This window comes from Armigeres subalbatus, chromosome 3 (assembly GCF_024139115.2).
Source record: "Armigeres subalbatus isolate Guangzhou_Male chromosome 3, GZ_Asu_2, whole genome shotgun sequence".
Classification (NCBI taxonomy): domain Eukaryota; kingdom Metazoa; phylum Arthropoda; class Insecta; order Diptera; family Culicidae; genus Armigeres; species Armigeres subalbatus.
The window spans coordinates 132,348,397-132,374,812 of NC_085141.1; the positions used below are offsets into that span (position 1 = coordinate 132,348,397).

The window sequence follows — 26,416 nt, forward strand, 5'->3', positions numbered from 1 at the left end:
ATTGACTGGATCTGTTGAAAATCGTACCCCGGCTGTTACACCCGGCTCTCCGCATGACACTTTCTAGCGCAATGTTGAACAACAGGCACGAAAGTCCATCACCTTGTCTTAGTCCCCGGCGCGATTCGAACGAACTGGAGTGTTCGCCCCAAATCTTCACACAGTTTAGCACACCATCCACCGTTGCTTTGATCAGTCTGGTAAGCTTCCCAGGAAAGCTGTTCTCGTCCATAATTTTCCATAGCTCTACGTGGTTGCTAGCTTTTCCGGGCCCATCTTGATGAGCTCAGCTCCGATATCATCCTTACCAGTTGATTTATTAGTCTTTAGCTGTTAGCATCCTTAACTTCCCTCAAGGTGGGGGCTGGTTGGCTTCCATCGTCCGCTGAACTGACGTAGTCATCTCCTCCGCTGCCTTAACTTTCACTGCCTGTACTCTCAGCGCCATTCAAATGTTCCTCGTAGTGCTGCTTCCACCTTTCGATCACCACACGTTCGTCCGTCAAGATGCTCCCATCCTTATCCCGGCACATTTCGGCTCGCGGCACGAAGCCTTTGCGGGATACGTTGAGCTTCTGGTAGAACTTGCGTGTTTCTTGAGAACGGCACAGCTGCTCCATATCCTCGCACTCCGCTTCTTCCAGGCGGCGTTTCTTCTCCTGAAAAAGGCGAGTCTGCTGTCTCCGCTTCCGTCTATAACGCTCCACGTTCTGCCGGGTACCTTGCTGCAGCGCGACCGCCCGCGCTGCGTCCTTCTCCTCTAGAATCTGTCTGCACTCTTCGTCGAACTCATCATTCCGTCGACTTCGTCCTATATACCCGACGTTTTTCTCCGCTGCATCGTTAATTGCTGCTTGAACTGTAATCCAGCAGTCCTCAAGACGGGCCCCATCGAGCTCACCCTCTTCCGGCAACGCTGCCTCGAGATGCTGCGCGTATGCAGTGGCGACATCAGGTTGCTTCAGTCGCTCTAGGTCGTACCGCGGCGGTCGTCGGTACCGAACATTGTTGATGACGGATAGTTTTGGGCGCAGTTTAACCATCCCAAGATAGTGGTCAGAGTCGATGTTAGCGCCACGATATGTCCTGACGTCGATAATGTCGGAGAAGTGCCGTCCATCAATCAGAACGATTTGTGATTCTGTCTGCAGTGGTGATCTCCAGGTGTACCGATACGGGAGGCTGTGTTGGAAGTAGGTGCTGCGAATGGCCATATTCTTGGAGGCGGAGAAATCAATTAGTCGTAGGCCGTTTTCGTTCGTCAGCCGGTGAGCGCTGAACTACTCCTCTTGGCCATCCTGAGCGTTCAGATCTCATATGGTGATTTTGACGTCGTGGCTTGGAAGCTGTCGGAACTCACGTTCCAGCTGCGCGTAGAAGGCGTCCTTATCATCATCATTGCTTCCGGAGTGTGCGTTATGGACGTTGATTATGCTGAAGTTGAAGAACCGGCGTTTGATCGTCAACCTGCACATTATTTCATTGATTGACCACCACCCGATCACGCGCCTTTGCATATCGCCCATCACTATGAAAGCTGTTCCCAGCTCGTGTGTGTTGCCGCAGCTCTGGTAGATGGTATGATTACCTCTAAACGCTCGCACCATTGATCCCTTCCAACAAACCTCCTGCAGCGCTACTATGCCGAATCCACGGTCCTTGATCACATCGGCGAGTATGCGTGTGCTCTCGATGAAGTTGAGAGATTTGTAGTTCCACGAACCGAGTTTCCAATCGCTAGTCCCTTTTCGTCGCAGTGGTCTTCGCCGATGGTTCCGGTCCGTACTCTCTTGTTGATTGTTCGTTGCGTATGTTTTTTTAAAGGCTGGCTTGCAGGGCCTGACACCAAACCCCCTAAATTTCCGGAGGACCATTGCTCCTTATAGCCGGTGGACCATGGTGCACAGTTTCACTTAGAGTCCCTCGCTGGCACTCGAACGATGATCAGCCGCCTCTAACATGGAGAACACACGCTGTTGTGAGCCGCTCTTAACATGGAGAACAGACGCTTAGTAAGATTTGCACCTCCGAAGAGGAGCAAACCCCCCTTCCCTGTCAGCATACGAACATGGTTCCCACCACGTGGGTTACCCGATCTTCGCTATAAGGTTGCTCGTATCCCGGCCAGCACCACGGGGAGGTAGGGATAGGAGTTGCTGGGTACGTAAGAGGCTAAGGACCGCAAGATGGGGTCTATTTTATTCCTTCAGGTACGCGAAGTACCAATGGTACGCTTTACCCAGCATTTGCCGTGCCCATATTAACATATAAATAAACATATTAGAATACATTTAAAAATGCATCCTCAAACCGAACAAAAAATCAGTTCAGCCCAAGAACTTCAGCCGCACCGTGCTGCCAAACCCAAAAGGCCAGGAGCCTTTTTAGTGGGAAAATTATATTATTAATCGTTAATAGGAAGACTGTCTAGTAGGGAAACTGGACACACATGATCCCCCACTTTTTGTTTAGGATATTTCTCGATGTAACATGCACTGATTTGCACGCTTTTTGATGGACTTGATAAAGAATTTAATTAGTTATTCAAAAACGTCATTGGAAGCAATTATTTGTTCATAAAAGTTACCAAAAACTCGATTTTGCCGAAAGATAGAAAATTTGGCATTTTCAAAACTTGCGGGAGACTTGATCCCCATATAGGGGGAAATTGATCCCTTTATGAGCTGAACATGTTTAGGTTCTTCCAAGCCTAATGAAAGGTCAAATTGGTCTATTCTCAAATCCTAACAATTATTCATAGTCTGTCGTAATAGCAGTCGTGCGAAAATGAAATATTGTTGGTATTAAGCAAGGCAAGTATTTTGGTTCTCGAATAGAGTAATAGTGACAGATAGAATGTCGGCTATAGCAACAAAGTTGGCATGGTGATGATGATTTATCTGCAAACCATTCACTCCACTGAAAGACAGTGGTCATATCATGACAACCATGATGTTCCCAAGTGGATCTCTACTGAAAATTGGCCACACTGCAAATGCCATGGCCAATGGTAAATATCCCTGAGTGCCTGTTTTGGGACCAACGAAAAACTCTGTGATACATCGAGATCGGCAGACTACTACCAATACCAAAACCGTGATCATACCAGGATGCTGACTTCATACATCAATATGGCCCTGTCACTCATCCTTTAAACATCATATTTTTCTGTAGTGCGTGTTATTACTACACAAATGCGATTTCTCTTAAACGACTGGCCAAAGATTGTTGAATGAGCCTATTATTAAAAATTCTTTAGGAAGATTTACAAATAAATGGTGATTATAGGCAAACTTGTTGCAACGGAAAGAATTGAATACCAGATCGAACAATACTGATTTAAAGCCCAGTGATTTGTTGAGTATTTTCAAAGCTCAATTTATACTCGTTTTCATTGAAAATAATGTTGAAATGCATTTGATAAAACTTATCAAAACTAAGTACGTTCAACTACACTTTGTTCTGGTTAATGAAATAAGGCTATTGAGACATTCAAATTGCGAGTGTATTGCCTGATTGACAAAATTAAAGAGAAATAAAAATTATTTATAAAAATATTGTACTAGAAAAGAATTTTAACAGATCAATTTAGTTACATACAATACAATAATATGCGATGGTATACAACAAACGCCTTAATATATGCAATATCGGGATCAAGTGTGTCCAAACTGTGGGGGATCAAGTGTGTCCATGTTGAGTATTTATCTTATTTCGTTTATTGTATTATATTGAAATAAGCAATAGTTAATACAATTAATTTATTCAATTCTACAATAATAAAACTTTGTCCAGTAAAAATTTGACACGTTTTGTTTGGACATATTCAAAGTTATTAAACTTTTCTCCTTTGAAGAAAAAAAGGATTGAAAATGCTTAAATAATAAAACCTCTCTAAAACTCATATACATAAATTAACTAATATCAAATGTTACTCAGATTCAATAATCTATCTAACAGATCCTTTTGCACATATCAGTGGTATAAAAATGTGATTAGTTTTCGAGAAAACAGGGGGGGATCATGTGTCCCAGGGATCACGTGTCCAGTTTCCCCTACGTTAACGCTATCATGTTATTTAACAATTCTCTCGATTTCAGAAAGTAAAAAAAAAAGTTTTTTAAGTTTGGAAGGAATTTGGATGAGTGAATATATCTTCTTAAACAAATATAACGATGTTTAGCAAGAAAAGATATTTTTAGGCAGTAGTAAAACCCATAGCAGTATTGCACGGCTCACAAAATTCAGGAAAAGTTGCTTCCTGTCATAGCAATTAAATAATGCAATCGTATGCATGTTAGGCCGGCCCTACATTTTGAAATTTCCACAGCTCTTGAATTTCGTCACAAGGTTTTTTTTTAACATGTCCCGATTTTCAAGTGCGTTTGTCCCGTTTTTTCTCCGAAATTATCTGGTTAGCGTACCTCTAGACAAATGATCTTGATGTTGTGAGTTTTATTTTTAATTGACAACTGTATTGATTTTGCAGGACGCTGTGTTTTTGTTTGACCCTTCTAAAGATGTTTTTAGAGGCCACGCAAAATTTTAACAACTTCTCATCACAATGACCAAATGCTATATTTTTCTACATACAAAGCCATAAATATGCTTAATGATCTGTACTGGTCAATATGTCAACATTGATCACAATTTTAGGATATTTGGAATTCAAGTTGATCCCTCATTTGTCTCCCATACAGGGGAGGATCAAGTCTCCCCAGTCTCCTCTAATATGGAAGGCACGTGGTTTCAAATATAAATAACCCTTATTTTGATTATGCCAATGCTCCAACAACTTAGAATGTCTGTGTAAAGAAGTTAATAAATCTGAGTACAAGAGAACTAAGATATAAGAGACCATTTTTAACGAATTAGCTATCCGCCCCCAGAACCCGTTGTCAAAAAAGTACTGGTACGCGTACGAAGTATACCCCTCGGGAATGAGATCTTGTTGCGATAGCTGGGCTTACGCCATTAACACTGCTAACACTGGCAACCAAAGACATACCCTGTCGTGGTAATATCACATGTTGACTATTGTTGTTTAAAGCTATGTCCATTTAGAATCCGGAATAAAACATCTGTATCTAGGTAACGGATTGACATACAAATAAGGTTAATACATCCAAACAAAGGTAATTTATTGTACTTTAATGAAAAAATATAAATGCAAATCATTTCTAGTTTTCTAGTGACAATTCGCACATTCTTCTTTATTCCTCTCATCAAACGCTGCACACCTCCGGAGACAACTTCAGTGGCACATTTGTTCCACATTTTGGTCATCTGAGTCGCGTCCCGAGCTGCTTATCCACTTTTCTTAAGCTTCCGCTTCATTATTGCCCAAAATGTCTCGATGGGTCAGAACTGCGGGCAGTTAGGTGAATTATGTTTTTATTGTTTAAATCTACGTTATTATCGCGGTACAACTGAATGATTTCTCGGCTGCAGTGACCCAATCTGGCCAAAACTTCACGGGACCTGCACAGGCTTTCATGAAACTTAGTACGCGGTTTTTGAAATATTATACTTGTACAGCTTAGAGTGCATCGTCTTATTCGTCACGAACACTTTGGTCTTTGTTCTGCAGCTGCATATCCCTCGCCAAATCATCAGTTTTTGGCAAATTTATCCATAAAAGCAAACTTAATCTCGCAGGAACAACTCCTCGTGCCGTTGCCATGCAAAATTTTTGGCCAGGAAGCTGTCCTAAATCCATTTTGACGTAGGTTCCACCGTCGATGAGCAGAATTATCAACGGGGGTATGCAGAATTTTGTCTCTGCTCTCGGCTTCCATCTGGAATAATTTTTGACTCGCTGCACGAAACACCATGAAATTTATACCACAGAAAGTGGGCGCCTTTCCGTGCCGCTGCAATACAATGAATGATTCCGGATTCTAACTGGACAGAACTTTACTTGATATGAAAATTATTTTAAGCTCTTAGTCGAGTCCAGCGCGAGGCACTGAAGACGGCCTTACTGTTGAGGTCGAAATACGTATCTGTCAAAAATACAATAAAGTAGTTGAATTAAATGCAATGGTACAAACTCGTCTTATGAGGCATTAATACGTATTCTTTCGAAGTGTGGAAGTCTTGAGCTTTGCCTTTGAGTACTACCCGTCTGAAGAAGACGAGACGCGATTTTCAACCCTTATTTTACACAAAAATTACCTAAGAACTTTTTGAGTTATATTCTATTCTGAACGTTTGATGGCTTTGACGTCCAGATTAAAAACAAATAACGGACAGCCCTGAAAAAAGCATCTGAATCGCAACAAGTCAAGGTGTTGCAAGTTACCCCATTTGATGGTACTTGGGCTCACTGGCGACTGCCGAAAATGATAACAGCAGAGAAATTCAGAAACGCACCGTAACTAGAAACCGTACATACTTTGGACTCCGCAAGACGCTCCGATCGAATAAAGTTTGCCCTCGTACCAATGCTCATTAGACCGGTAGTCCTCTACGAACACGATAATAGTAATAAGATTAAAAGATTTTCAAATTGAAAACATTATTTTCCACAATAATTTACAAATTTCTGTTCGCCAAAATTCCAAAGCACTCCGGATACGTAAAAAATCCAATGTTTATATACAACAATATCCTCTTCTGTACAATAACGCCTTCCGATGGTGGATTGCATCCGGGATTTCCTACCCGCTGCATTGCTTAAAGCTTTGAATGGTATCATAAATTGTTGTTGGCGTCTCCTGGGAAGCTTTCCAGTCAGGCAAAAGTGAAATATTATTTCCATAAATGTGATGTATGAATGTGGCGCTCCTCGGGCTTATAAGCTAGCTTCTCGGCAAGACGCATGGTAGATGTGTATATGGATTGCGTGATTCTCATGTGGGACATAGTTTCGCCGCAATCGTCAGAGTCCGGACGAGCAAGCGACAGGCAAAATAGTACTCCGTTGAGTGATTTGTGGTTGGACGTTTGGTTTGGCATCTGGGTGTCCCACGTACATGACATCTCACACGAAATCATACGTAAGCGTAAGCATTTGCGTAGACGACAGAATTGCTGGAATGAGCTTGATAGGAATAATAGACTTTGATGTCATGTAATGTGGGATGAATGAAGACATTCGAAGCTAGCCACTGCCCTGAGGATATAACATACATATATGTAAACATTTCATTGGAAACTGTAAATTAATATTGTCTCAGAAAACCAAAGATGATCATGCTCCGAACAAGTTAACCCAGAATGTCCAGCTTATTCTTCTCTACATTCCAGCTGGAACTTGGCCTTGTTTTCAACTTAGTATTCTATTAGCATTTCCTCAGTTATTAAGTTTTTCTATGCCAGCCATTGCATAAGTAAAATGGACCGAGAATCGAATTCGTCATCAATCAATTTTTTACACAACAAATTCGAACCATGAACACGAACAGCCGTGATCTCTATAGTTGGCCATTTCGTATGGAAAACAACTATTGGGCACTTAATTATTATTTACATAATCCGTATGAAGAGCTGACAGCTTTTGTATAAGATTCCGAACATAGAAACTAAGGACTTTGTTGTCCCACAATAAATCAAAACGACACGTTGTAGTAAATAGTTACTTACGTTTTGGCCAAAGGCATTGGCCATCCTCAGAGAGCAATAGTAAAAATTGTTAGTTGTAGACTTGGTTGTAATCGTTAATTGCAGAGAACTTAAAATTTAAGCCGTTCTCTGTTTTCGCATCTCAAGTTTTTTTTAGCCTTTATTATATTGATATTTTCTTTGTTTAGAAATATCTCACCTCAAATAATGACCTTAAAATATTTAAAAAAAATCACTGACATGAAAAAATTAAAAAATGTTTTCTCATCAAAATGCCAAAAACAAAAAGAAATGTTCAAATATTGCACGGAGCAGGTCGGTGTATATCAAAAGCCTCCGGACAGATTAAATTGAAAATCTAGTGAAGGTCAAAATGCCGATACATTCCCATCACAGCAGTAAGGCTTATTCAGCTAGATTTGTCGGAAAGTCATCCCAAACAGAAATCAATTTACAATGCCAGCCGCATAAATGCCTCGGAATAAATGCAACAATATCACGTTACAGAAATATTTACCCACCGCTGATTCACTTCTGTCGACATAAACACTGGGATGCGCCCCGTGAGCTTTTCCATCATAAGCCGCATCGTCGATTGATGGACGTGATGACATTAACGAAGAGTGATTGTTATTGTGGCGTGAAATCGATCAAGGCTGAAAAGGCATTTATCGATCGGTGGATGTTTGTTCTCGCTAATGGATACAGAGTGGCGGAATTTTCAAAGAGCTAGCCAGTGGACCGAAAAAGACACATTTGCATGATTGTCCAGCCAGAGCGGTATAGTAGCGTTATTCGGGGGCAAATTGATTATCTTCAACGCCAGGGAACACGATTCAAGTGGCACAACGAATTGTAAAATGAAAAAACTCTGATTGATCCACTTATCGGTGTTTGTGTCTTTCTCATGCATTAGATATACTGAAAATTTTGTGTGAGATTTTCTTAGCGAGAAAGGCAAAAACTCTCGAAAACAAGTGATTTGCTACGAAATATCGATGAGCAAGCAATTTTTATACAAACATTTGTTTTACTCAGCAAGAAATTTTACTTCGATTATGTATGTTTAAGAACTCTCGTTTTTTCACCAACAATTGTTCGATTGTAGCTTTTTTTCTCACAGATCAACGATTGTATTCTATTAGTAGCAAATGTTTTGTCCAATACTTTACAAGCCACCGTGGTAAATGATGGCAGAATAGAATTTTTGTGTGTCCATAGATAAATGAAGTTTGCTCCAGATGGACTGTACAGTGTACATCATTCGTTGGAAAACGTTCCACTTCGTACCTTACACACAAACATGATGCACATTATTTCTCTTGGGAGCGAAGGAAAAGAAAATTCAGGAATGAAGCTAGGCTTCCGCAAACCAACGATTAGAAATTGGAATGCTTTCATGATGCATTGTTCGACCCATCACTGCTCACTGAAGCCGTATACGTACCGAGCATTCCATCCTGCACTCATAGCATTACTCATTCACTCAAGTGCACAATTGAAGAAGATACTGAAGCCATCTGAGTACCCAATCAATATGTGTACTGTTCGCCTCCCTCTTCGCCCACCGATGAATACACCAACAGAAGCCACGACCCCGGAAACGACATACGACCCCATATGTCATCAGCGTCCGTCGATTGATGGTCGGTCAAACGAGCGTAATTAACGAAGCATTATTTTCTTTGCCATTTCAGCTGGCCTCGAAGAGGACTGTGTGGACTTCCAGGGCAACTCGGTGGCACATGGCCTGCTGTATGTGCCCGGGCCGGGTGTGTGCAGTCTGTGCGTGTGTTACCACTCAGAACCACTCTGGTGCAAAGCAATCTACTGTGATCCACCCTATGTGAGTAAATACTTGAATTCGCCGAATTGGCAAGCAAACGTAACAATATGACAACTTTGGTTGGAATACTAACACGGTTCAACACTATCGGGGCTGTGGGCTGTGGAGTTCCGCGCTAAATTTCTTGTACTTTAGTACAAATAGTTCAACTTCCACAACGTTTACTACTCGGGCGCATCACCACCGAATTACTTTTGTTTGGAACATGGCTGTAGTATTCTAATAATTAATAAACTAAGGAGGCTTGGAGATTCTTGGATGATGATATTAACGTCACTAGAAATCAGTACCTTAATGTAGAAAATGTTTTACTTAACGCCCTCCCTACAATTGGCGACGAGGATGATGAACGGCGGAACATGTTGGGATTGCAAATTTCAATGGGCGATAATTTCGGAAGTGAGAGTTTCTGGAAACAAACTAGGTAGTCTATAACACAAATTGAAAAGGTGAATATTTTGCTAAGAAACAAATTGACATTTATGTTCTACCGAGTATATTCTATACATCTTCTTCTTATTATTATTATTGGCATTACATCCCCACACTGGGACAGAGCCGCCTCGCAGCTTAGTGTTCATTAAGCTCTTCCACAATTATTAACTGCGAGGTTTCTAAGCCAAGTTACCATTTTTGCATTCATATATCATGAGGCTAACACGATGATACTTTCATGTCCAGGGAAGTCGACACAATTTCCAATACAAAAATTGCCTAGACCGGGAACCCAGCTACCCTCAGCATGGTCTTGCTTTGAGCTTAAAAATTGCTACACGCAAAAAAAAGCGTTCCCGAATTCGTGAACCAGAAAAAAATACACCGTGATTTAATTTATGGATTCGGGAACACCAGTCGCGCTTTCCAGAACGTTCCAGAAAACGTGACTGTATTCCCGAATCCGTGACTGTTGTTCTCGAAAAAATAAACCGTGAACTCGTTAGTTCACGAATTCATGAACGCTTTTTTTGCGTGTACAGCGTTTCAGACAGTAGAAGCATAAGTACTAGAACGCTAGTGGCGCTGTAGTCATTTAAATTATTTTGCCAAAATATGCTTCAACAAGCTTCGATTGGCCATAATTTATTCATCATGCTGTAGTGCATGTTTGGTTTCATCACCACTATCGGATTGACACTTGTAGTACCGATACTTGTAGTACTGGCTATACTTTTGTCCAAGGGTACATTACTCTAAATATAACATATGCGGCTGGAAAGTGAAAACTCTCCAAAATGTCACGTGTCATTTGACATAATGTCATTTGAATGACATTTTGCCTCCCACGCCCCAGATAACATATTTACAGCAATGTCTTGTTAGACAAAGTTGTGGGCACATTTAAGCGCTATAAGTTCGCCATACCTCAGGAATTGATAGCTAACTCTTGAAAAGTCCTAGGAAAATTATACAAACGAATGCAAATGACATTTTACAACACTGCTTTTGAGTTAGTTCTTTAATTAAGTTAAATCTAGACAAATGTACGCCCAAAAAACAAATCTAACAATTATTGTATAAGATCTTGGCATATACAATTCTGTAAGCTTTTTGTACAGATATTGTATTAAAATAATACAAATCTGTAAAAATTGTCTCTGTCTCTGATTCGTAGAAGTAGGTTCCGGTAAAAAATATACCATTGAACCAATCACGAATTCAAGACCAGGTTATTCAATGATCCCTATATTTATTTGAGGCAAATAAAGATAATAAGCGATGTACTTACTTGATACTTGATGGGCTACAGCTCTTCGATGAACCTACGCCGAATGGAGTCCAGTACATGGTCGCTTCTCCACTGGACTCGATCCTGGGCCAATCGCTTCCAGTCGCCCTCAGATCCTCTTCAACTGCAAAAAGCCATCGTGTACGCGGTCTTCCACGAAGCCTGCGGCCTCTTCCGGGTTCTCTACTAAATATTATCGTCGCTTAACGTTCTTCCGGCATACGAACAACGTTACCAGCCCACCGTAGTCTGCCGTGTTGTATAAGCTTAATAATATCCAGCCCTTTATACAGCTGGTACAATTCGTGGTTCATGCGACGCCGCCAGATACCGTTCTCCTTTTTACCGCCGAGAATTGTCCGCAGCATCTTACGCTCAAACACTCCGAAAGCTCTCCGATCAGCCTCCTTTAACGTCCATGTTTCATGGCCGTATAAAGCCACCGGAAGAATCAGAGTAGTATACAGCGCGAGTTTTGCTTTCGTTTGCAGAGTCCCGTAGTAGTTAAGCTGGTTACGTAGTCCGTAATAAGCCCTATTTGCAGCTGCAATACACCTTTTCACCTCGCGGGTGTAATTCTTCTACCACTTCAATTTTCTCACTATCCAGCACCATTTCGCCACCACCACCACTAATGAAGCCACGTTGATTGCCAGCGACCATGTACTTCGTTTTGCTGGTATTGATCGTGAGTCCAATCCTCGCTATCTCCCTCTTAAAAGGCACAAAAGCCTCTTCCACGGCAGCGCGATCAATCCCGATAATGTTGATACTTACTTGATACTTGATGGGCTACAGCTCTTCGATGAACCTATGCCGAATGGAGTATGCTTCTCCACTGGACTCTATCCTGGGCCAATCGCTTCCAGTCGCCCTGAACATTGAGCGCCCTCAGGTCCTCTTCAACTGCAAAAAGCCATCGTGTACGCGGCCTTCCACGAAGCCTGCGGCCTCTTCCGGGTTCTCTACTAAATATTATCTTCGCTTGACATTCTTCCGGCATACGAACAACGTGACCAGCCCACCGTAGTCTGCCGTGTTGTATAAGCTTACTAATATCCAGCCCTTTATACACCTGGTACAATTCGTGGTTCATGCGACGCCGCCAGATACCGTTCTACTGTTTACCGCCGAGTATTGTCCGCAGTACCTTACGCTCAAACACTCCGATCAGCCTCCTTTAACGTCCATGTTACATGGCCGTATAAAGCCACCGGAAAAATCAGAGTAATATACAGCGCGAGTTTTGTTTTCGTTTGCAGAGTCCCGTAGTAGTTAAGCTGGTTACGAAGTCCCTAATAAGGCCCTATTTGCAGCTGCAATACGCCTTTTCACCTCGCGGGTAACATCATTATCGCTCATCACTAATGTTCCAAGATACACAAATTCTTCTACCACATCAAATTTTTCACCACCCAACACCATTTCGCTACCACCACCACTAATGAACCCACGTTGATTTCCAGTTGATTGCCAGTTGATTGCCAGTTGATGAACATACTTCGTTTTGCTGGTATTGATCGTGAGTCCAATCCCCGCTGTCTCCCTCTTAAAAGGCACAAAAGCCTCCACGGCACGGCGATCAATCCCGATAATATCGTTATCGTCCGCGAATCCCAGGATCATATGCGATCTTGTGATAATGGTATCGCTTCTTTGCATACCAGCTCTCCTAACCGCTCTCTCGAGTGCTATATTGAACAGTAGATTCTAGAGTGCATCACCCTGCTCTAATCCATCTAAGGTAGCAAATGACTTCGATATTTCATCCGCAACCCTTACACTTAATTTCGATTCGTCCAACGTTATACGAATCAGCCGTATCAGTTTCGCCGGAAAACCATGTTCAAGCATAACTTGCCATAATTCATTCCGTTTCACTGAATCGTACGCCGCCTTGAAAACAATAAACAGATGATGTGTCTGCAAGTTGTACTCCCGGAATTTATCAAGGATTTATCTCAGGGTAAACATTTGATTGGCCCTCATGAAAACCTGCTTGGTGTTCGCCGACGAAGGACTCTTCAAGCGATCTCAATCTGTTGAACAAAATACGGGACATAATTTTAAACGCCGAATTGAGGAGGGTTATTCCTCGATAATTGACACACTTCAGTCTGTGCCCTTTCTTAAAGAGAGAGCAAATGAGGCCGTCCAACAAGCTAGCAGGCGTTTCCTCGTGTTCCCATATGTTCAACATAATATGGTGCAGAACTTCACAAAGCTGCTCCCTGCCATGTTTGAGAAGTTCAGCCGGGAGCTGGTCCTTCCCCGCAGCCTTTTTGTTTTTCAGCTCTTTAATAGCTTTTCTAACCTCATCTAGTGTAGGCGACTCTACAGCTTGTCCATCGTCGCTAATATTTATTCTGTTCACCGATGCATCGTCACTTCCACTATTCAACAAAGTCTCGAAGTGTTGCTTCCACCTAGCAGCCACTTCGGGTTTATCTGTCAGCAAATTCCCTTCTTGGTCGTTGCACATGACGGTAGATGGCGCTGTCTTTCTCTGCACGCCATTGACAGGCGCATAAAACCTCCGCATATCGTTCTGCTCCATTTTTTCCTGCGCCTCACTAATAACTTGTTCTTTGTACTCTTTTTTCTTCCTGCCGTGGGTTCGTTTTTTGGCTGCTCTTGCTTCCTTGTACCGATCTCTATTCGATCGGGTACCCGACACCAACATCCGGCTTCTGGCAACGTTCTTCTCGTCTGTCACTCTCTGACACTCCACATCGAACCAACCCGTCCTGGGTCGTCTCTGTGCAGTGCCTACCACTTCTCGTGCTGTTGTATTCACCGCCCCATGGATCGACTCCCATAGATTGTTTATGTTGTCGCTTACGTTGATTGCACTTATCCGTTCGTCGAGTTTCTGGCGGTATTCAGCCGATACTCCCTCCGCCGACAATCACTGGATATTGTAACGCATCGTTCGCTGTGATCTTCCGTTCGATACAGTTGTCAACCGTGATCGAATTTTACTGACAACGAGGTAGTGATCAGAGTCAATGTTCGGACCTCTGAATGTGCGCACATCGATAACATCCGAGAAATGGCGCCCATCCACCAGAACATGGTCTATCTGGTTGCTAGTTTCACCATTTGGATGTCTCCAGGTGTGCTTTCGGATGTTCTTTCGTGCAAAGTACGTGCTACTGATTTACTAGCCGTAGGCCGTTGTCATTGGTAGCGGAGTGAAAGGTCTCCCTACCGATTATGGGACGGAAAAAGTCCTCTCTACCGCTCTCCATAGGCTTTATCAAGACATTCATAAAGCGTGTCCTTCACGTCGTCGGTTTTATCATTTGTTGGTGCGTAAACGTTGATTTGGCTGTAATTGAAGAGTTTGCCCCGTATCCTCAAAACACAGATTCGTTCGCTAATGGGTGTCCACCGCATCACTCGCTTCATCTGCTTGCCCATCACTACGAAACCAACTCCATGCTCTGCTTTTCCGCCGCCGCTTATACTTGAATGCAGTGTTGATCGTGGGGTCCACGCCCTAGGGTTAGGGACAAAAGGTCGAAAGACAAAAGGTCGAAAGGACAAAAGGTCGAAAGACAAAACGTCGAAAGACAAAAGGTCGAAGGAACAAATGGTCGAAAAGGACAAAAGGTTGAAAGGGACAAAAGGTCGAAAGAACAAAACGTCGAACGGGACAAAAGGTCGAAAGAAACTAAAGATCAATAAGATCAAAAGGTCGAAAGGGACAAAAAGTTGAAATGGACAAGGAACTGAAACGAAGAAAGTCAATCTTGCACCAAAGTTGCACTACACAGTTAGCAAAAACTCTGCTCTTTTATTTTTCACTATTTTTAACAATTAAATAAAATTCATTCAGTGAGTACAAGTAATAGATGGATGTTGAGTTTTCTAAATGTCACTTCGATCTGTCAAAATGGTGCACGACCAAAAATAGTTTAAAATAAAAGAGCAACTTTTTTCCATCTGTATAGGACAACTCTGTCTCGCGCAATACAAGTTTTATTCATTTCCTAAATGAACAATCTTTTTTATCTCTAACAGAACTATCTAGATATTCATAATATTGTTTCATAGTAATTACTCCTTCTTTGAAAATTTCTCATTCTTCAACTTTGATTGATATGATGAGTGTGTTATTTCTGCTTGAAGTTTAATGCATTTCATAAATTCTTTTGGAATACAGCCAACTTGCTATCAACTTGTTCTTGATCGACCTTTTGTCCCTTTCGTCCTTTTATCTTTTTCGACCTTTCGTCCTTTTCGACCTTTTGTCCTTTTCGACCTTTTGTCCCGGTCGACCTTCTGTACCTTTCGACCTTTTGTCCTTTCGACCTTCTGTCCCTTTCGACGTTTTGTCTTTTCGACCTTTTGTCCTTTCGACCTTTTGTCCTTTCGACCTTTTGTCCTTTCGACCTTTTGTCTTTCGACCTTTTGCCATAGATTCCACGCCCTAGTAGCACAGGTCAGATCGATTTTGTTGCAGAAACTCCAATGTGATTAGATTTGGTCGCATATGAGTCGCAGTGACTGGTATATGACAAGTGTGCTACTCGGGCGGCTCGGAATTCACGTTCTCCGGATCTGGGCCATCGGACTTCTTGAATAGCGGCCACGTTCACTCCAACCTTCTGCAGTTCGCGAGCCAGAAGGCTCACTCGTCCAGGTTCATTTAGGGTCCTGACATTCCAGGTACCGAGTTTCCTATCATAGTCCTTATTTCGTTGCCGGGTCGGTTGCCAAAAATAACGTTCTCTTTTTCTTCTATCTCCATTTTTCGTAGTATTTGAGAGGCTTCAGTAAGCTACCTTACCGGGGTCACGTTACCTATATCGCGCTGGTGGGGCTGCTGAGTACCAAGCAGACGCTGTTTGAGCCGCACCTCCTGGTGAACAGACGCTCGAGGCGTACCTTCTCACTCTAGCTGATGTCAGAAGGACAACAGTGCCCAGGCTGCACTACCAGCTACAGGGCTGGTTGCGTCCGATGCAGCTAAAAAAAGTGACTTTAGTGACCAAAACTGACGAAAAAAGGGACCAAATAGTGACTTTCAGTTGCAGAAAAAGTGACCAAATAGTGACTTTCAGTTTCAGTTGCAAGTTCGATGACACGAAATTAAGCGTTTTTGGGTCGAATGAGGATCATCTTTCACTCACCACTCTTTTGCCTTAGAACGAACTCAGAAGAGAAGTGAAAATCGTACACGCTAACTTTTATCTACTCAGAAAAATCGTATTGGCCTTCCTTTTAATCCCACGAAAATTTTATTAAATATCAGTCAAAAACAGTACTCAAAACTATGAGTAGTCCTCCGAGAAAACCAAATTTTTACGCCATTGGAAGTGAGCGAAACATGGTTATCACTCATAAGACCTGTTTTCTTTTCTGAAAAATGATTTCTAGGCAAAAATCTGCGTGAAGGAGCATTCCCTTCACGTGAGAATCAGTGAAAATTAAGTTCACTGGATTAGCTGAATACCTATTTAAGAAAGATGCACGATTTATCATAGGTGCCACGGAAGTTATTGGAATTTTCAGTGCAAAAAAAACAACAGTACGGATCGTACTGCTTATACTGCAGGACTATGCTCTCTGAACTATTTGAATATTTTTTTCTCCAAAATACGCAGATTTCCCTACTTGCTGTACGTATTCATGAACGATTTTTGCTATGGGTTTCGATAGTGCATGCAATCTTCAAAATTGGGGAGACTTGATTCTCTCTCTATAACATCTACTCAATAAATATTTTTTTTAGAGCAAACCCTTCATCACATCAAAAATATAGCCGCTTGAGAACAAATTTATATTTTCTTGAATTTGTTTGCCAATTTTCTCAAGTCTCAGAATCAAGTCTCCTCATATTGTGACAACAACTCAAAATCCAATTATCCTAAAATTGTGGTGAAATGTTGGCATTTTTATCAGTGAAGATCATTTAGCATATTGACGGCTTGTGCTGTAAAAAAAATGATAGCATTTTGTCAATATTAGGGGAAGTTGTTCAAATTTTGCTTAAAAAAACATCTTTAGGAGGGACAAACACAGTAAATAATAGAGTAAGACTAGAATAAGACTGTCAATCAAAAAATAATTCGCCACATAACGATCATTTGTCTAGAGGATCTATAATAAAAGTATACTCTAACAATACTGCTATAGTTCTCGGTAAAACAGCGGAGAATCAAGTATCCCAAGGGGTCAAGTCTCCCAAGGAATCAAATCTTCCCACCTTCTCCTACTGTATAAAGTTTGAGCTTTAAAACAAAATCGGAATTGGCAGGTCTCCTGCTTGCATGACTGTATACCGATTTATAAATTGTGACGTAAAACACCTTCATTTAGCTACTGGTGAAATGCCAGTAAAAGCTGCGAGTTAAACGGCTGACGAAGTTTCAGCGCGATCATGTTTTAAGATCCGTAATTTTATTTCCGCCATGATCAAAGCATCATCCGATGGGTACATAAAGTTTTATAGAAAAAAAAATCTTAGTCAATAGTTTCAAAATAGTTGAAAATAGTGACTTTTTGCGAGAAAAAGTGACTTTAGTGACTTGAGGTCGAAAAAAGGGACTTTTTAGTGACTTGCCCGAAAAAAGTGACCAAGTCACTAAAAAGTGACCCGCTACCAGGCCTGCAGCTAAGTACACAACCCTTAGCTGGCGGTCTTTTGTCATCGGACGACCCGTGGAAGCGTGAGATAGGAACTTGTGGGGACCAGAGCTCTGTTGGGTGCTCCTTCCTTGATGTCAACCCACTATTTTACATCCCATAATTAATAATGAACTAAGGAGGCTTGGAAATTATTGGACTCGTATTTTCAAGGGCACCCCATTCAAAACGAAAGCCACGCACAACTGTCACTTTTATGGAATATTAAAACAGACAGTTGTGCGTGGCTTCTGTTTTGAATGTGGTGCTCTTGAAAACGCGAGTGCTCTTTAATTTGGATTCTGTGAGGATTTTCGTTAACGTCACTTGAAATCAGTTCAAAGTAGAATGTGTTCTACTTATCCTCCTCCCTACAATGGGTAGCATCTGTAAATTTCTAGTGATGTACCAAAAATCGAGCTATAAACATTGCGGACGAGAATAATGGGTGCTGCCCAAATGGTTCTTCTCCCTACTTGGAGGTCGTTCAATAACGATGTCACAGGTTTAAGGGGAGAGGGGTCTAAGATTGTGTAACAGTACGTATACTAGGTATATAAAAAAGCCTAGAAATCTCAGAAAGTAGTGGACGTCATATTTGAATCACTCCTTATGTAGTTGAATCATTGATATGGGTCATTCCGCGCCAAGTGACCGAGAAAAAGTGAAAACTTGCAGGTGAATACTATGAATTCCAACCAAAATAGAAAAAGCATCTGATCCGACCGTTTGAGCCGCCCCTCCGGCCAAACACTCCTCCCTGTTTTTGAAGATTTTTAAAAACATGCCATTTTCAATAATCAATATCTCCGCCCCTGATAAAGCTACAAAAAACGTTAGTACCAGTTTTCCGCTTGAAATTTTGTGTAGATTTTACAAAAAATATTTCAGATGCAAAGCAGTGTTGCCAACTACATTATTTTTATAAAAAAAATAAAAAATAGCATTTTTCTCAAAATACGTATAAATATTTTTTTGATTTCTCAGCGGATTTGAGTTTATCAGGCAATTTCCTGTCAGGAACACCTATCGTTACAAAGTAAAATGAGCAGTTGCTGAGTTATGACGGTTTTAGTTAGGCATAATCGAAGGTTTTCATTCAGCATATCGTTCAATTCGTTCTGTAAAGGTAAACAACTATGATAATGTAGTTTTTATTAGTTTTATTCGAATAATTCACAAAAAAAAACATATTTTTGCAGCACATAATGCTTTTGAGGCCAGTGATGCCAGATTTCCACTAAATATGTTTAAATGGTTTAAAGTTATTTTTGCAATTCCTGTTCATAATACCTGGTTTACAGTTCGTCTTTGATTGATAAAACGGCCTACTTTTCCATACCAACGAAATGGGTGATTTAATGACCATTATGCAACTCAAATGGGTTGCATAAATTTCATTAAAGCACTCATTTGGGTGCTGTAATGACAAACCAACATTAGGACAGTAGTTACATGACTATTGCTCAATTAGCTCTGCTGGTGGGCTACAAAGGTTCAGTTTCAATTGATCTTTAAACGAGGGAAATGCTTTGATTCCATTAACTTCAAGTTTCAAGAGAGATCAAGTTTTGCTCCCGTAAACATCAGTTTGAAGTACTCGTGGATTACACATACACATACTGTATGAGTGCTTGCTGCTCCTGCTACAACGCATTCGAGCGGCCGATGTTCGGCGAATTTGATAAATCCAATCTCAAAAAAACAAAGTTTTCCTCAAAGAGGGCAATATATCAGTCAGATTCGCTAGATCCAAACGCTTCTGCTTCTGCACCCGTTTTCCTCCTTCACGCACGCTTTTGTACTCTTTTTTCCCTGAACTTTTTGTACGATTTCTTGTTGGAGGAGATTACCCCTTTTAAGATTGGGGCAGCACAAAATACCTTTTGTGTCAACGCATTTTTTCATGTTCCTTACTAAGCGTTCTGAGCACTGAAATTCGTCTGAATATAATAAAATTTTGATAATTATTTCTGAACATAAATTTATAATGAATAAGGAGTGGCCCATAAACCACGCTACATTTTCGAACCCCATCTTCTTAAAATTCCTTAGTACAGAGGTTCCCAAACTTTTTGAATATGCTAGGTGGGTCTAGCAGAATCCAATATTGTTTGCGACCCACAAGGTGCAAAATGAATTGATTTTTAGAAATTTAATAAAAAGTGAGTTATATTGAGCAAATCATAATAAATTACTTTATATTCCTTCATTGATTGGATTTGTATTGGTATTAGATTGGATTGGATTTAGATTTGGATTGAATTTTTAAACGATTTGGATTAGTTTTGTATTGGATTGAATTTGGATAGGGGTTGGATCAGCTTTGGATTGGATTAGATTTGGATCTGAATTGGATCAGATTTTGATTGGATTTAGATTGGATTAGATTTAGATTGAATTTGGATGTGAGTTGCATTGAATTTGTATATGATTTGACTGGATTTTGATTTGCTTTGGTTTGAATTTGGTTTAGATACGGATTGGATTTCGAATAGATTTTTCAATTGAATTTATATTGTTTTTGGATTGGACATGGTTTTCGACAACCAGCTCAGTTCAGCATTCATATTTTCACCTGTTTTGGATACCTAAAGAAGGCTACTTCTAAAAATTTGTTGTTCTTCAGTCATTCGTTTATTAGTATTCCAAATCTAATCATTACTTATAAGATTCAAATCTAAAAGCTGGTATACATTTTTAGGACAAAAAAGGGACTCAAGTATGAATCAAGAGTTGTCTTTCGCAGCTTTTCAATGATTATCCCGCGACTGCCCTGGGGGTCGATAAGTGTTTTTGACAAGAAATTGCCTGATAAACTCAAATCCGCTGAGAAATTAAAAAAAAATATACGTATTTTGATAATTTTTTATTTTTAATGATTTGTTTAATTGATTTTTTAGAAAAATAATGTAGTTGGCAACACTGCTTTGCATTTGAAATATTTTTTGTAAAATCTCCACAAAATTTCAAGAGGAAAACTGGTACTGACGTTTTTTGTAGCTTTATTAGGGGCGGAGATATCGATTATTGAAAATGGCATGATTTTAAAAATCTTCAAAAACAGGGAGGAATGTTTTGCCGGAGAGGCGGCCCATACGGTCGGATCAAATGCTTTTTCTAAATGTGGGCCCAAAGTAAGTAGATACACCTGATTTGGTTGGAATTCATAGTATTCACCTGCAAGTTCACTTTCTCGGTCACTTGGCGCGGAATGACCCAAATAAGATTTACTAAAGCTGCCATATCTCAGCAACGGCGCATTTTACTTTGTATCGATAAGTGTTTCCGACTGGAAAAAGTCTGTTAAGCTCGAATCCGTTGAGAAATCGAAGAAAAAAATATACGTATTTTGAGAAAAATGCTTTTTTATTATTTTGTGAGAAAAATAATATAGTTGGCAACACTGCTCAGCATTTAAAGTATTTTTTTCTAAAAACTTCATCAAATTTCAAGCGGAAAACTGGTATTAAAGTTTCTTGTAGCTTTATCGGGGGCTAAGATATCGATATTTGAAAATAGCATGTTTTTTAAAATCTCCAAAAACAGGGAGGGGTTTTTGGTCGAAGGGGCGGTTCAATCACCATGGTCATATGGTTATTCAAAATAATGGACCAAAATTAATATGTGCTAGGTATTTTTCATTATTTTTGAATAGGTTAATTGCACGTGCTCGGTCACTTGGCGCGGAATGACCCATATAACAATAAAAAATGTTGGAGTCAGAGCAAATTAGTACACATGTTATGGTTCCATGTACTAAGATTTCAATACACAGTGAAACAAAACAACGCTTTTTCCTGTGGGTTTTTGATGTTCAAGGATTATCCTATTTTGGTTTTCCTTAATTAAATCTAATGTTTTTCAGATCAAAGCGTAAAACTCAATGAGTTTTTTGCTATTGTATTCTATTGAGAACTGCAACTGCAATCACAGCTCTGCTACAGTGGGCGGTATCCCATCCGAATACTTGGTCCGTTTTCCAGGCGGCCCGCCATGTCCACAAACGTTTGGAATTCTTCGATTCCAAATTAAGTTCTTCTGAACCTGAGTTGTGTGCTCTTGCCTACGCAATGCGGTTGAGTCTAAGGGTACTTTCACAAATTACGTAACGCTGTAGGGGGAGGGAGGCGTTCAGGCCAAGCGTTACGATCCATACAAAAAAATTAAGCCTTCCATACAAAAAATGTTACGAGGCGGCGTCAAAAATCATCAAATTTAGCGTTACGTAATTTGTGAAAGAACCCTAAGCTTGACGACTGAACAGCTCACACAACCTCTATTGATCAGTACAGTTGTTGATGAAGAATGTGTGTAGCCGCCAGACATTCTAAATACTCACGCTCCTCTAATGTGAACGTGTACTATACACATGTGGAAGTGTTGGCTTGACAAGTGAGTGATTTGAATATGCGTCCAATTTGGGAATCTCGAGCTCATTCAGTAGCGGCTAGATTGCTAAGGCCGACGGAGGTCCTTCGTAGCTAAGTTGGTTAAAGCACTAGTCTAGCGTTCTGAGGGTCGTGGGATCGAGTCCCATCGAAGGGAAAGTGGCTACCTCCAATACATTTTTCAAATCAATATCTTCCACATAATGTACATATTCACATATGAGTTTTCAGAACATTGTAAATCCAAAGGGAATGTTTTCGGGGATTTCAAAGGGAATCGTTTTGGGATTTTTGAAGGATTCGTATTGAGATTCCGAAGAGAATCCTTTTTTGAATTCGAAGTTAATTCTATTGAGAATTCGAAGTTAAACCTCTCGGAACGCCGAAGGGAATTCTGTTAAAATTCCGAAAAGAATCCTATTGATAGGGAATCCTTATGGGTTAAAAGGGAAAACTTGGAAATCCGGTGGGAGCTTTTTTAGGATTTTGAAAGTATTAAAAATGGCTCAATTCTGATAAAACAAAATATTGTCGGAGCGATAGGTTTTGTCGTTGTACTGCGAGAATGATAACTTCCTGCAGTGATTTAGTAGTCTTTATTGCAATCATGAATCTTCCCAGAATTCTCGTAAATAACTCTCCAAGACACTCTAAAGAATTTTCCCAAAACTCCTGATGAAAGTTTCGTAGAATTGACCGCGTCCAATACCTTTTCCGCTATGGTCGAAGTGCTTTCTAGGCTACAAAATTATAGTTTACGGCTGTGCCTATGCCATAAATTTAACAGCGTTGTGTTAAACTTGCACCATAGTTGGTGATCCGATTTTGTTGTCGTTGGTAGATGGCAACATTCAAATTCGCAGGCGACCCGGAAACCCACTTCTGTATTGCCTCCTGAAGCGACGTATTAATTTCTGGGTACCAAAGACCGTGCATAGCTTATGAAACTGCGATCACCAAAAAATCTCCAAATCACTCAAATTTGTACTTCCGAAACACATGCATATCATCTTTATGACTGTTTCTGCTCAAAGTCTACGGTTTGTGTTTCGGTTTATCATCTCGTAGCTTCCACGTTGATTCTATCAAAAGCAAAAGAAGAAAAGTAAATTAACCTGTTTCTTATCTTTATAATTTTTTTGTTAAATATCTTGGCTGTGCATATGCACAGCACATGTTTCGAAATGGACAAATTGAAATGAAATTTGCGAAAAAGAATCCACGTGTCTTGGAGGGACTCGAACCCTCAACCTCCTACTCTCTATATAGGCGCCTATCTAGAGAGTAGGAGGTTGAGGGTTCGAGTCCCTCCAAGACACGTGGATTCTTTTTCGCAAATTTCATATCAATTTATCCATTTCGAAACATGTGCTGTGCATATGCACAGCCAAGATATTTAACAAAAAAATGGTTTTCGTACGGCCGAGTTGCCGAATAATATGCAATTAATTGTTTTTATAATTTTGTTTTATTAAGAGCGAGAAAATAAAGGGCAGATTGGGGTTGTAATAATTTTTGTATAGTTTTGCAATGATTTTTTATTATGATAATTATTATAATTCAATTTCAAAGAACTTTATCGGAGTGCCCAAAATAATACTTCAGGAAATAGCGATAGGGACCCAGATGAGGACTCCCGTGGCAAAAAAATCCGAGGGGGGGGAGACAGAATTGTTTTTAAATATTTGTATCGGCCTTATTGTATTTAAAAATAACAAACTGCAACAGTGCTATGAAACATTGCATTTCACATTTCATATGTAGGTAGTTGTTGTTTATATGGCCATTATTTATCAATGCAAATAAGCTATCCAATACCTATAAATACTTTGTCAAATACGAAATATCCATTTTCATCGCATTGCCAAAGTGCAGTGATGCGGCAAATTGAAAGTTCACTAGGACGTGCACCTGGATAGCCCAGAATCAGTGCACTGCACAGCTCCGATCGATTCCACTGCATATTGCCGCCTGAGATTGGCTTCAAATACCGTTCCATATTTATGATGAGAATCCGGTGCAGCTTCCGAATGTCAATACAGAAAATAGCATACATTTATGTAACCGCAGCAGCGCAAACTAGTCTACCGGGACGTCATCGGCCGAGTATAAGTCGATTTTGCCATGCTGCCTTCTGTATTTTTTTTGTTCCGTCTCTAGGTACAATGCAGCTTACAAACACCGTCGATTTTGTGATTTATTCGAGTGAAGTCGATAACGGAGCCGATGAATGGAAAAGTGTGGTGGTCGACCAGGGAATTGTTTAACGAACATTTGCATTGTTGGAAAAAGGTCCCCTTACCAGGATATTGTTGCCGCCTGTTTATCAACCCTTATGCGGCTCGGCTGACAAAAAAAGAGCCCAAATATATCCCCTAGCGGTGAAGACCTGTTTCTCGTTTCCATCTTTTGACCTAACCTTCGTACGATTATGTCTACTTCTTCGAAATCTATCACACTGTAGGAGTGGTTGCTCCAAATAGCGTGCTGTTTGGATTTACAGTTGGCATATAACAGAGAAGCTTTTAAATTTGATTGCCTAACAAACGTTTTTGTGTTTGTCATCCAGCCCGGAATTCCGGCTTAATCGAGTAATTAGTTAATGTGTGAAAAAGGGCAATTTAATTACATACAAATTTAGTTTCAAATAAGGCTTTATTTATTCAAAAAAAAAACGTATAATACTGTCAAAACAGGCACTATGAAGCTCCTCTCAGCTCGTTGGTGGTACCACAGCTTTGGTAGAAGGTAGCACCTCGATGTGAAACACAGCGACTTGCTGTTTCATTAATGTGACCAGATAAATTTTGTGTGAGCGCGGGACAAAAAAAGTTCATAGTTTAGGGTCTGTCTCAATTGGATGATTAAACTCAAATTAAACTTAAAATTGACAGTTCAATAATTATCGAATAACACTGTTGGATGAGCAGGATTACTTTTGACAGATATCGAATCATTCTTGATCGATGTCTTATTGGAATTGCTGGGTAGCACGCAGCCATTCTTATGGCCGGGTGATTTTTAAATTTTTGAACTGTCAGTTTTAAGTAAAATTAAATTTGATTCGGGAAATGAGACAGAGCCTTAATACGTTTTAGTAATACGCTTCAGTCAAATCTTTCAATTTTTTGTTTGTTAGCATGGCTTAGTTTGCTAACTGTTTTATACTGGCTGTGCATGTGCTAAGACAAGACAAGACAAGGCTTATTTTGCTAACTGTTTGATAAACGGCTACTCATTTTAGAAGTCAAAGCTTTCTTCAAACGTTGATTTTGCAGCTCAATGTAGCTGCCATGGAGTTTCGTTTAATTTTAAGGTTTAGCGGTTCCCTATCCGATAACTATAAAACTGTTGCAGCTATCGAATTGCAGTTAAAAAACCCAGATTAATCCACCTGCAGTGGGATGTTGACCCTTCCTTAGTTATAAGGATTTTTTTTTCCAGAGTCCAGTATTTAAAACGAGATAAAACTACTCAGCTTCCCACGGCGATTCACCGTGGAAGTGACAAAATAATTGCCTACCCAAAGGCGGATGTCATGGGTTGAGGGACAACTCAACGAATGATAACGTACTGTACTATGTACTGTATGTATCTATAAGGCGCTCGCCGGATTGAATAACTATTGTGACATGGTTAGTAACTATCCTAACGCTGGTTGCATATATTGTACTCGTAATTTCCAGAGACCTCGATATTAATTAATCCAGAACTAACTAAATCAGTAATTGATCTGAGCGAAACTCAATAGCGTTCAATAATAACATATATTTTGCCTTATGGATGCCTAATTTGGTAAAACTAAACTTGTTCAATACCTTAAAAATGAGCGAGATTTTTATGGTAGTAAATTTCAGAATTTGCTCACATACGCACACATACATGTATAAAAGTGATCTATTAGTGTCTCAAAACATGCTCATATTTGCTATCTAGCTTCCACTGAAGAAATTTTTGAAATCCCTTTCAATTTTTACGTTTTTGCTTTTCTGAGAAGATTTCTTTGTACATGCTTCTATATGTTCCTCAATTAAAATCATTTGTTTCTTTGAAACAAATCAGAAAAATAGGCATAATTCCATATCATATCATTTGTTATAATTATATTTTCAATGTCAAAGTAAATTTGTTTCAAATACCATACATTTTATTTAATAATTCATTAGATTTCTTTATAGATCAATACGAAACACACCTGCGTAACGCATACAAAGTGAAATTATAGACACTTCCGAAGTTGCAATTAATTGACAG

At 40.2% G+C, this 26,416-nt stretch overlaps 1 protein-coding gene across 1 annotated transcript in view; it reads left to right on the forward strand.

The window, feature by feature from the left end:
- LOC134219544 (integral membrane protein DGCR2/IDD-like) overlaps positions 1-26,416 on the forward strand; it is a 214,993-nt gene that overhangs the window by 49,252 nt on the left and 139,325 nt on the right. The window contains exon 3 of the mRNA XM_062698290.1: positions 9,264-9,412. Within this exon, the coding sequence (XP_062554274.1) occupies positions 9,264-9,412 (149 nt within the window). The remainder of the gene's footprint in view (positions 1-9,263; positions 9,413-26,416) is intronic.